We start from the raw sequence: 13,838 nt of genomic DNA, 5'->3' as shown, positions 1-13,838 counted from the left end.
AAGACTCAACTTGCTAAATATACAAGACATACACTCTTATTATTGTGCCTACTACATATAGAGAACATTAACTCCACTGTAAACCCTCCCCTAAAACTACTCCTTGACAGTTACAACAGAATGCACAGGCACAATACAAGACATAAGGCACTCTTCAACATCCCTCAAGTCAGATTCTCACTATGCAAGAAAGCTTTGCACATAAAAGGCTTGAAGATCTGGAACTCGCTACTGGAACAGGTCAAGGATCCCCTGACAGCTTATAAATTTAGGACTTTGCTAAAAAATCATCTTATCTCACAATATTAACCAAATCAACCAAACATCTGCTAGCTAGTTTTATTATGTGACCTCTAGGCTCTTAATTCTGCTAATCCATAAAATCATCTTATTTCTCAATATTAACCAAATCTGCCAAAACATCTGCTAATTAGTTTTATCATGTGATATCCTGGCTTTTAATTCTGCCATTCCATAAAATATTACCACCTGCACCATTACTTGTAAGGTAGATTTTGTACTAAGTTTAAATAAGATTGCATTAAGTTCAAATAAGATTGTAAAACAGCTAACTACTATTCCTTGTCTAGTTTTAAGTATAGTTACTATGTACTATTACCTTATCTAGTTTTAACCCTTAAATGGTCCAAACGTATATATACGTTTTTTCAACATCTGAAAGTATGTAAAAAAGTGTAGATCTTTTTTTTTGTTGTTTTACATGTGAAAACGTGTAAAAAAACTTTTGTAGCACTACGAATTTGAATGTCGATCTGTTTGGACCATTTAAGGGTTAATTAGTTACCATGTATCAGGATTAGTTTGCCGAAATGCCTCGGCATGATAGTGGCTATCTTTGTACTTAGCAAATCAAAATTGTAATTACACATTGTAACCTTTACAAAGAAATAAACTTTACTTTACTTTACACTGTAAGAATACAGGTGGGCCCCATTTATACAGCAGGTTAGGCTCTGGGCTATTACTGTAAAGTGAAACAGCCTTTTTTTCACTTTCAAATGCACATATAGGCCTGATAACATGTTTACACTATCATATACTAGGTGAGAAATAGAGCTAGGTCTAAAAAGTGCATATACAGTACTCGCATTAATTACTATAAAATATTTTCATCCTTAGCTTATAGTAAGTGGTGAATATATTTATTACAGGAAGTCAGGATAAATGAAAAATGGATATAACTGAAAAATGCTGCATTAGTGAAATGCTGTAAAACACTTCACTTTACAACATTTCACTGTACAGTATATAATACATATACAAAATATGTGTTAATAATATCTTTATTTACTACAAGTACTTGTACAAGGTATACAGGCCTAGCTGACATCAATGACATACTACTATACAGAAAGCCCCTTGCTATGCTGAGCATTTCGGAAAAGTTAGGTCAATTTTGTCCTAGGATGCGACTCACACCAGTTGACTAACACCCAGGCACCCATTTTAAACTGATGGGTGAACAGGGACAGGGACAGCAGGTGTCTTATAGAAACACATTTCTAATGTTTTCCAGCTGTACCGGAGGAGATTCAATGTCCGGACCTCAGAGTGTGAGCTGAGTGTGCTAGCGATCAAGCTACAGGACTGTTTATGGTACTGGTAAGGATTCTGATCAACAGTCGGCCATTAGTAATTAAGTTTCCAAGGAGTCAAAAGTTATATGCGAATTTCCAACTGCGCAGGGATATTGGTGTCCCTAAACCCCGTATTGTTCAAGGGTCAACTATACGTAAATGAACTGAAGAGTAAGCATGCCTCTGGCAAGACAGTGATGGAGTGAGTGATGAGAAAAGTGTTTCTTCTTTTTGGGTCGCCCTGCCTTAGTGGGAAACAGCTGATGTACTAATATAAATATAAACATAAATGCAGCTAGAGTAGGTGAATGTTTACAACACAAGAATGTACAATTATAGTGTAATTATGTGTTACACATGCCATATGGGCAGCCTCAATAACAACCACCACCTCTACTCCAATCATAATTTCAACCCTAATTTTCTTAGAAATCATTAATTTAACCCACAATTTTCTTCTTGGTATTTACAACATCACTTTTATTCCTTTAGGGTGAGATCATTAAGAGACAAGACTGGGTAATGAAATAATGGAAACCAGACCAATGGTCACAGTGACTATCGTATGGAATGTGTCTTGATAGAGTAATTAGTAGGCTTACATTAAGCAGTGATGCTAGGCCTCCCAACACCAAAAGAATGGCCTCTCCCAAGAGGCAAAGGGATGCCCCATAATGGCAATGCATGTCACTGATTCTGCACTGGTGGCTACAATTTTAATAGTGTGCTGTTAGTGGTAATGTAGTAGTAAATTTAAGTCGTAGGTTATTGAAAATGCAAAACGCGAGCTGTGGCTTGGTGACTTATAGACTATTATAGACTTACAGACTAAATCATCTATAATGCCTGTGTCAAAATAACTGGAAGATGACATCCAGAGAGCTGGTAAGGAAAGAAGGGTGCATATTCTTTCTTTGTTTCAACAAACTGGCCGTATCCCACCGAGGCAGGGTGGCCCAAAAAGAAAAACGAAAGTTTCTCTTTTTATATTTAGTAATTTATACAGAAGGGGTTACTAGGCCCTTGCTCCAGGCATTTTAGTCGCCTCTTACAACACGCATTGCTTACGGAGGAAGAATTCTGTTCCACTTCCCCATGGAGATAAGAGAAAATAAACAAGAACAAGAACTAGAAAGAAAACAGAAGAAAACCCAGAGGGGTGTGTATATATATGCTTGTACATGTATGTGTAGTGTGACTTAAGTGTAAGTAGAAGTAGCAAGACATACCTGTAATCTTGCATATTTATGAGACAGACAAAAGACACCAGCAATCCTACCATCATGTAAAATAATTACAGGCTTTCGTTTTACACTCACCTGGCAGGATGGTAGTACCTCCCTGGGTGGTTGCTGTCTACCAACCTACTACCTATAAGGGGTGCATATACTGGACCTAAATCTTTGCTGGACAGATGACACCACAAAAATGGCAGAGGGAGTGCAGTATATTAGGCCTTGATTCCTGCACATTTTATTATGGCAGGGGAGTAATGCAACACATTAAGCCATGATATATGCATATTTTATTGAAATGAGGATATATAGAGTAGATTAGCTCAACATAACCAGAAGCTCTAGTGCCAGTGGGCCAATGCTAGTGTTCTGATCTGCAGTCACTCATACCAATATTACCCTGTGCTTATGCTGTTCCCATACATTAATTTGAATACAACAAATACTTCATAAATCTGTTATACATCTGTTAAGGATTCTGGGAACATCACCTCCATGACTAGGTCTCAGACCAAGTCTCCTAAATTAAGAAGGAAATATTGCAGAAAAAAAATACGTAATTACAGTACGTATTAGGAAACACGCAGGAAAGGTAAGTGCATAATGAATGCAAGCTAAAGGTTTGCCTCCAATCTTACCTATTCACAAGATGGAAAGGAAAAGATTAGCAATCTGCCAGAGTGAAAATGTTTAACAGGCATTTGTTTCACACTAGTATGACAGGACAGTAGCACAGCACTTCTCTGGATGGATGCAGTCAACCAATCTACTACCCACAGATGGAAGAGGATATATAACATTTTCAGCCTAATCTATGTACTACAATATCATTGGTGCAGTGCCACCCAGTCTTTTGATCAGCAACTACTCTTGTGAGCATACGTTGTAATTACCCAGTTCTCATGACTTTTTTGTAAATTATATGATTGTGCTATAAGACTGTATATGGATGTAAATATTTATTTCAAATTCAAATTTTTATTTCTTTGCAAAGTTTACAATGAGTGATTTGTAATATCATTTTTAAGACAAAGTGAATGTTAAGTACTTTAAAAAACTATGTACATTATGTACTGCAATGTATGTTTAGTCTTTTAAAGTACCAACATTGTGAAGGTTTCTGAAAGCTTCTGACCCTGACATGTTCAAATCAGCGATGTTCCACTGTAATATCCTAAGCACTGTATATAGGCAGTAAATGCTTAATAACTTACCAAGAGGATAGACAGTCTGAGGATAGAATGCTCTATCTTCACACATACAACAGTGAATGATGCGTCTGATCTTACGGACACACTTATTTGCAGTTGAAGGACCACGTATTACACGAACAATGACAGTGATGAAGCTCTTCAAGGCAACACAACATAAAACTTCAACACCTTTGTTACATTTAGCAGCAGCTCTGGGAATGAAGATACAAATTTCAGAATATTAACTATCTCATGAAAGCAAACAGGGGTCTCTGAAGCTTAAAACTAATTAAAGTATTAGTACTATTACCATGAAGAGGTCAGACTGTGAAACAGGTTGAAATAATAATAATACTGTAGTGTACTACAAATACCTTAACGAGGATGGAGAGATTTGAATATAAACACTATGCACATTTCCAATAAGCAAATTTTGACAAAATTATCCAATTATAGCATTGTATAACACCCCTTCCCCCATTCTTCAAAACATACACAGTAAACCTTCCATATAACAGACATCTATATAATGAACTTTGAAAATATGGAACAAAATCTGCTGAATCAATAGAATAGGAAACAATAGACAAAGCCAGCTGGATAGAGAATTATTCATTATTGTTACAATCATGGCAAAACAATCACCACACCTGCTATTACTAGCCACTCGCTCTGCCTTATTAGTCCATTATATGGAGAGAGGAAATACAGTGTCAAGTGTGTAAAAAGTATAAAAACTCTGCAGCACTACATCTTAGAAAGCAGCAGATTACAAGAGTACACAGAATTAATATTAGACAAGTTGTAAATAAGACTGAGAGCCTTTTACAACAATATCCAAGGTCTGCAGCAATTAAGTAATGGCAGGTAGACAATGATGTAAGCCACCAAGAGATAATTTCAAACACACTCTTGGCAGGAAAAATTTTCATTATACGTGTAACATTTCATCCACAGTAGGGGTTTATCGAGTACACAGTAATAAATAAAAACCGTATTAAGCCAGTGTTGCTTTCAATGAATCACCATCTTTGCCCTGTCTTTTTTATGATACATACCTCAGCCATGCTTTTCTCCTAGTCCATGAGGTAGGAATGCAGGCTGCAGTGGACACCCCCACACCATACCACACCACACACACACACACACACACATGCACACACACACATGCACACACACACACATGCACACACACACACACACACACACACAGGTTTGCAACAAGACTAGTCCCAGAGCTAAGAGGTATGTCCTACGAGGAGAGGTTAAGGGAAATCAACCTGACGACACTGGAGGACAGGAGAGATAGGGGGGACATGATAACGACATACAAAATACTGAGAGGAATTGACAAGGTGGACAAAGACAGGATGTTCCAGAGATTGGACACAGTAACAAGGGGACACAGTTGGAAGCTGAAGACACAGATGAATCACAGGGATGTTAGGAAGTATTTCTTCAGCCACAGAGTAGTCAGTAAGTGGAATAGTTTGGGAAGCGATGTAGTGGAGGCAGGATCCATACATAGCTTTAAGCAGAGGTATGATAAAGCTCACGGCTCAGGGAGAGTGACCTAGTAGCGATCAGTGAAGAGGCGGGGCCAGGAGCTCGGACTCGATCCCCGCAACCTCAACTAGGTGAGTACAACTAGGTGAGTACAACTAGGTGAGTACACACACACACACACACACACACACACACACACACATGCACACACACACATGCACACACACACATGCACACACACACATGCACACACACACATGCACACACACACATGCGCACACACACACACACACACACACACACACACACACACACACACACACACACACACACACACACACACACACACACACACACACACATACTGATTTTCAAACAATGCACAAAACAAATTTACACTCCATTACTTATGGGATTTGTAGTGAGACCCACAAGTTAGCCTAGTACTCATCAAAAATGTTGAGTATTATCAGAAAATCACCTCAATGAAACTCAGGTGATCTATTCCGTCATGACAATTTTGCAATAAAAACAAGAAGTTAACTAGCCTGGATGTAGCCTCCCTTTTTTGTGGGGGTCCCAATGACTAGGTTATATCCTTTCTCTGCAACTCCATCACTACAGACCTGGATATTCACATTCCTACACAAAACTTCATCAATCTCACTGAACTTGTCAGGCTCAACCTACATATTCTCCTTGGAAAGGATCTCTACAGAAATAAGTTGGCATGGTTATGGGATCATTTCTCAATTCTGTCTTGGCTAACATTTATCTGGAACACCAGAAGAATAACCACTTCACATGCCTAAAATATGTAGATGATATCTTGGTCAAAGTCCCAAGATGCTTCAGCCTCACTGAACTCAAAGATCAACAGGGATGAGTCTTCCATAAAATTCACCTTGAAGGTAGAGAAGGAAAATTCACTAATTTTTCTTGATGTCTTAATTATTGGGGGATGGTGACATCATGTAGTGCAAGGACTCTAACAAGGATAAATTGGGTAATGAAAAAAAGTCAAAATGCAATCACCAGGACATGTTTACTGGAAACATCTCAAAACTAAAAGAGGCATAATTATACCTGGAGAGGATTTCGGGAAACAATTCCCCCACAACCAGGCTTCCTGGCGGATCAGGGTCTAATCAACCAGGCTGTTACTGCTGGCTGCATGCAAACTGATGTTGGCATGTGGCTTGTTCATCAAAAATTCAAGTCAGGATTTACAGTGACAACTTTCTACATGAAAACAAAAACACACTGAAGATGATTTTTCTGTCTTGAAGTTGTCACTCAATCTCATCCAATCCTGTCAACTAAACTCTTCACACACACTTCATTGCTAATTAGAAATGACATCAATAAGCAACCAATTTTTCCCCAAAGAACTTACTGCAGTCATAAGTGCCCCTCTTCTCTGCAGAGCCAACATGGATATAGCAGCTCTCACAACAAAACCATTAGAGATGATTCTTAGACATCAAGTCTCAACAAAAACAGGCAAAAAAAAGCATTTATAGTATTCCACATGGGGGCTGTAACAAATTTAATTTTGGCGAGACAGCACAAAATTTGCGGACATGCCTTCAGAAACACAAATATGAATAAAGAATGGACAACAACAACAATGCCTGTATGTCCATCGTAACCTACATTACCACCTCATGGACTGCAGAAAAACACAAATATGAAAATGACAAGTAAAATGAAGATGCATTGAGGAAGTTGCTGTCTACCTCACATACAACAGAACAAAGCAGATGAATGTAGTACAATAGCAAAAACCCCTAAACACATTTTCCATTAACACACAAAACATATAACTCCTCAACCTGAAAATCAATCTTGGTATCATCTGACTTTCATCTCCAATGACCTCATCACCACCTGATTTGACCTCAAAATGTTGCATACTTTATATGGCAACATTCTTGCTTATTCCTGTGCAGATGAAACATTGCATATTAACCCTTTCAGGGTCGAGACCCTTGATCCTTAACTCCCACTCAGGGTCAAAAAATATTTGAAAAATAAAAAAAAAATATTTTTTTTCTCATGAAATGATGGAGAATCTTTTTCCGATCATAGTGACACCAAAAGTATGAAATTTGATGGAAAACTTACGGAATTATGCTCTCGCAAAGTTAGCGGTATCAACAATATTTACACATCGGCAATTTCGCCCACTCTGAGCCCTATTTTCGGCCAATTCCAATGTATCAGTCTACTAAAATCATAGCTATTTTGCTAGAATTCCATTTGTTCTATCGATTGAGTACAAGAAACCACCCAATTACCAATTTTAACTACCCAATAAAGTGATCAGAAATTGGCAATTTGGCCAATTTCACACAAATTTCAAAAGATGCCAATTTCAAAATAGGGTCCAGAATAAACAGGACAGACATTCCTAGCACTAAAATAACACTTTATTTGTTCATCAGTCACATCTCCAGGCCCCTCTTACATTACTTTTGCTTTCCATTTTGAATTTTTCTCAAAAAAAATAGATTTACTGTTATGTATACTACTGCATCATTGTAAAAATGGTAAAAATAATATCAACGCACTTGTGCAAGAATATTAGACTCACCAGTTAACGTGCATTAGATGTGTGGCGTGATTTGTTTACTCTTGAACATCGGCAAAAATCAAACATTTTTCCTACTTTGTGCTCAATTTTAAGGTACTTGTCATCGTGAAACCAATCAAAATTATCTCTGTTTCAGTAATGTATCTTCCATTCTATCAAATGAGACCGAGAAAACGAGAATACAACCATAAACACCATATGAAAATAGACTGCAAAGTCACTGTTTTTCTCATTATGCACTGTGTGCTGCAGAATTTTTTGTATACTGCACACACTGACCACGAAGACCCAACTTTCACATCTAGGCCTACCAGCCTTTTTCCCGCTTGATTTGAAGGCGCTAGAATTTATGTGTACTAGTACGACACCAACCCTGGTGCATAAAATGTACTAGTACAGCACCAGCCCTGAAAGGGTTAAAGGTTTTCCTGCTAAAATGATCTTTAAAATTACAGTGTAATGGTAATCTGCAAAATCAATAATTCCTATAGATACGCAGACTCTTCAATTGTAAAGGCAGTAACACTTGTACACTAAAACAATCAATGATGGAAGTGATATTGCCAATGGCATTTCAACTATTAACGCTAATGTATTCCTTTTGTCCCATCGAGGCAAAATCTAAAATAACCTTTAATCATTATTTCTAATTTGAAAAACCAGGAATGAAAATCATTTTCAAGTTGGTTATTGCTTTTATTTTCTCATGTAATTACCATTAGTTTTAAACTATAATGAACAGGTCTGTACTAACAGTATCAACCACAAATGTATAATGCAATTATTTTAAAATGATGGAAGTTAACAATAACAATAACAATTTTATTTTAGCATGATGCATGTTTGTACAAAGGAGTGTAACAATTTAGTGAACATGCCAAAAGACAAGAAAACCACAAGGTCATTTTGAACTTACCTAACAACACTAGCCAGTACCAGTCTTGCTGCAAGCTCTTTAGCATATGAAGTTTTAACAACATAACCACCATAATTCCTCAGTGTTACATCTGCAGCTTTTCCATAAAGAGCAGCATCATCAGTAGATGTAATTGCCAAAATGCCATACTTTGGAACATTTCGAAATGCTGCATCAAGGTAATGAACTGAAGATCCATAACAGTCTAAAAATCTGCAAAAAAAAAAAACCATTACAACCATTATCATTAACAAACTATATTTTAATGTACAGTACATGCTGTATTTCTACATCAATTAGCAATTTACATAATGTGAGAGAGAAATATTATTCCACTTCGCTAAAGCAGTTCATCAGTAGCCTAATCACTGCATACAATCTGATAGTTCATTAAATGAAACCCAAACCTTCATTAATTCTCACATAATTTTAAAAATGTACTTTCACTGCATGATTCACAATCACTCTTTTAGTATCTTTGATAACATTCCTCTGCTACCTCATCTGCTCGTATTTCACAGACAACGGTGAGATAAAGATCATTATCATTTGTGATTATAATTACTGTAAAAGAGAAACAGACTAAATGACACATGATACATATAATTTTTGTGTTTAACTATGTACCACATCACCAAGACGTGATGCAAATACTTTCCTGTTATGATATAAAATCAAGTTGCTTTTTAAGTACAACCTCTCCTCACTAAACCCTTTCAGGGCTTCCAACATACTAGTACGGCTTACACACCAGGGTTATTGACGTACTAGTACACATAAATTCTAGCGCCTTCAAATCAAGCGGGAAAAGGCTGGTAGGCCTAGATGTGAGAGAATGGGCTTGCGTGGTCAGTGTCCGTGGCAGGAAAAAAAATCAGGGACCCAGTGGTGCATTGTGGGAACGCCATTTTAGTATACCTTGTTCACCATGCCTTGCGGTAAGAAACTCCTCACTCCTCGGCGAACTGGGACACTTTTGTTCCCCAGTGACAGTTCTAATACAGATGGAAGTGCCAGTGAAGATGAGTTTCAAGGTTTTGATGAGGTTGTGACCGAAACTAATGACCATAATACCGGTAATAGTGAGTAAAATCCAGATGACCCTCAACCTTCCACTTCTGGTGCTGGGCTGTCTTGTTCACGTTCAGTTGTACCAGAACGAAAGAGGAAACTCGTATTTTCCCATATCCAGGACTCAGATGTGAGCAATGGTGATGATAGTGACAGTGAATATGAACTACAAGCTCTTGAAAACAGTTCCAGTAGCAATAGTGAAGTAGAATATTCTCCAGTGAAGCGTCAGTATATACGACGGTATATGCGCTCTGGTAGTGTGCCATATGCTATTCCAAGGGGAAGGAGTACATCGCGGAGTACATCCCGTGGCTGTACAACAGGAACAGATAGTGAAAATGAAGATGATAGTGTTGCAATTGGGATGGAAAATGTGCATGCATCTGGTGGTGGTAGTGGTGGTGCCAGCCGTGAGGTACCAGCAGTGGGCCATGCTGCCACCCATGCCGTTGCCTCAGTTAAACTACAACAAAGGCCGCCATCCCCCACCCACCCACCACACCAGCCTCCACAACCACAACCACCTTTCAATATCCAGTACCCACCAGCAGACCACACCTGGGATTGGTAGAAAGCTGACAATTTTGTTCCCAATCCCCATCACTTTGATGAAAGTCAAAGTGGAATATGGCCATCTTGTACACTTGGGAACAATGCCACTGAACTAGAATGTTTCGAGTCATTCTTTGACGAACCCCTGATGGAAATTATTGTCAGGGAAAGCAACAGATACTTCGAGTACACCAAGGCAAACACAATACTTTCACCAAAATCATGCCTACACCAGTGGAAGGAGACAACTGTGAATGAGATGTATCTTTTCTTTGCCACAATAATGCTTATGCCACATGTGTATAAGCACAGTGTCAAATCATACTGGTCAACAGACCGCCTGATTGCAACCCCAGGTTTCAGTGATATAATGCAAGTGAATCGATTTGTGCTACTATTACGTATGCTTCACTTCTCAAAAAAAACCAGGCCTGACAGAAACGACAAGTTATATAAGATTAGGAATGTGTTTGTGTATCTGAAACAGAAATTCAATATGTATTTTTATCCCTTCAGGAAGCTTGTTATTGATGAGTCTTTGATTCTGTTCAAAGGAAGACTGTTATTCAAGCAGTACATACCAAGCAAGGGGAAACGCTTTGGTATAAAGTTATTTGTGCTTTGTGACTGCTACAGTGGTCTTGTATTGGATATTATTGTGTACACTGTAAGTTATACATTGCAAAAATACCAGGAAGTTATTGGGCATCTCTGGTGATGTGGTTAGAACAATGATGGAACCATATCTTGGTAAGGGGCATATATTATATACTACTGATAACTGGTACACAAGCCCCTCACTCAGTGATTTTTTTGCAAGTGAACATGACAGATGTGTGTGGCACAGTGCATGGAAATCGTAAGCATACGCTGGCACTCGTAGAGGTGAGGTGCAGGCATTTGCTGCCAATGACATCACGGCATTTCAGTGGCATGACAAACGAGATGTCACACTGTTGTTATCAGTTCACCCTAAAGAAATGACAAACACTGGCAGGCAGAATACAGAGATCAATGAACCCATTCTAAAACCTGCAGCTATGATGGACTACACCCTCAATATGCACTCAGTGGACAAATGTAACATGAACATCAAAATGGTATACAATACCGACAGGTTAGGTAACATGTAGATTGGATTTGCTGGTTGTGTTTGCAAGAGTTGTAAGTGGTACACAAAACTCTTTTTCCATATTCTGGACATTTCCATGCTCAATGCTTATAATATGTATAGGATGAGGACCAGAAAAAAAACCCATATGGCAAATTTTGTTTGTCTGTCATCAGACAAATAATATTCAAGTACCAAGGAACAACACCTGCAATAGAAAACTGCCCACCAAATCAACAACAACTACCTTCTCATCTGAGGCATGGTGATCACTTCCTAATAAAACTGCCTGTTACTTCTTTCAAGAAAAAGGCTCAGAAGAGGTGCTACGTCTGTGCACATACAAAAAAACGCCCACCACAACGCAGAGACACTCATTTTATGTATGAGGAGTGTAAAACACCACTGTGCATGACACCATGTTTCAAAGACTTCCACAGGCTGCAGAACTTCTAGAAACATGTCCTGTGACTGTATATGTGTATATAAAATATATAAAAATAGTAATAAACATTTTATACTGTTCGCTTGTGTAAATAAGTTTTGTAAACAATATAATGACAACAGTGTTTGTGCAGTTATTGTGTAGTATAGAAAGAGTAAAAATTTACAAAATAGTGCTCATATTGGTCTTACAGGGCATAAAAGTTACTTGAAAAGAAAAAATATTAAAAAACAATAGAAAAATGTAGGAAAAAAAAACAAAATAAACGATTATCGGGTGACCGGCAGTCGGCAATGCTGCCGTATGCGGTTCGCTTTCTGTCAACTTCACGCCTCCATATCTTGGTAAGTATTGATGGCAAAAAAAATTTTTTTTAGCCTATAAAGTTCAGAAAAAAATCTCTCTTTTCATAAGAAAAAACAATTTTTTTTTCCGAATATTTTTCGACCCTGAAAACAAGTCTGGGAGAGGGCCTGTTGACCCTGAAAGGGTTAACGACAGAGTTCTGTTCCTAAGACCATGTTGGTAAATGAATTTGTTGCTAAGATAAGATAAGATAAGATTTTGTTCGGATTTTTAACCCCGGAGGGTTAGCCACCCAGGATAACCCAAGAAAGTCAGTGCGTCATCGAGGACTGTCTAACTTATTTCCATTGGGGTCCTTAATCTTGTCCCCCAGGATGCGACCCACACCAGTCGACTAACACCCAGGTACCTATTTGCTGCTAGGTGAACAGGACAACAGGTGTAAGGAAACGTGTCGGAATTTCCACCCGCCGGGAATCGAACCCGGGCCCTCCGTGTGTGAAGCGGGAGCTTTAGCCACCAGACCACCGGGCCACTAAGTGAGGAGCATACTGTAATGATAGTGGGTTTGTGTCAAGCATCTTTGATATTGTTTTAATGTCACCTTTAAACCATTTATAATATTTCTGTTATATTTTTTAGTGTTTATACAGTAGTGTACTGTATATTGTAATAAATATAATAGAGGAAATCAGCTCTAATATACTGTACATTATTTAGGTATGCGTACTGGTCAGAGAGCCCGTTGTAAGCCCAATTTGTCAGTAAATGAGTATGTCAATATGTGAGGAGAGGCTGTATAGGATTCAGCTCTAAAAAGTTCGAAACCAAATTATATTTAATTTATAAATAATTATTAACTTGTCCATACTTTAGTTCCACATAAGCTTTCACTTAAAATACCATAGTTGCAAATGGCAAAAATGTCCAGTTATTGATATGCATTAGGTACTTCTTAAGTGCATCCATTAAACTATTGAGCTGAAAATGCTGCAGCCTAATAATTTTCTTAGAGACACTATCTTAAAAATTTAATTGTTTTTCTGGGGTTAGTCTCATGCATACTGTACAGTAGTTTGGGAACAAACTACTAGATTACTGTATATACTCATTAAGTATAAAATGCATACATAAATTTTTTAAAGCTTAATAATCAATCTGTATATCTTATCATTAAGTACAAATGTATGAAACAGCAGACAGAGAAACTGTATACCTTCAGTAGCTTCTTTGTAACTTACAAGAAAGTTTTATCATTTTCATACATCATAAAAGGAAGCAGTTTTATAACAGATCACTTATAAGA

The 13,838-nt window shown here is 37.8% G+C and overlaps 1 protein-coding gene across 1 annotated transcript in view; it reads right to left on the bottom strand.

Moving 5' to 3' along the window:
• The window catches only part of LOC128696670 (TRMT1-like protein), a 45,704-nt gene that overhangs the window by 21,331 nt on the left and 10,535 nt on the right, over positions 1–13,838 (bottom strand). The window contains exons 4-5 of the mRNA XM_053788004.2: positions 9,045–9,257; positions 4,048–4,238 (exon numbers count right to left, since the gene is read on the bottom strand). Coding sequence (XP_053643979.1) covers positions 4,048–4,238; positions 9,045–9,257 — 404 coding nt within the window. The remainder of the gene's footprint in view (positions 1–4,047; positions 4,239–9,044; positions 9,258–13,838) is intronic.

This window comes from Cherax quadricarinatus, chromosome 46 (genome assembly GCF_038502225.1).
Source record: "Cherax quadricarinatus isolate ZL_2023a chromosome 46, ASM3850222v1, whole genome shotgun sequence".
Lineage (NCBI taxonomy): Eukaryota > Metazoa > Arthropoda > Malacostraca > Decapoda > Parastacidae > Cherax > Cherax quadricarinatus.
The sequence above is the reverse complement of the archived record's forward strand: the minus strand, read 5'-3'. Positions and strand labels throughout refer to the sequence as shown.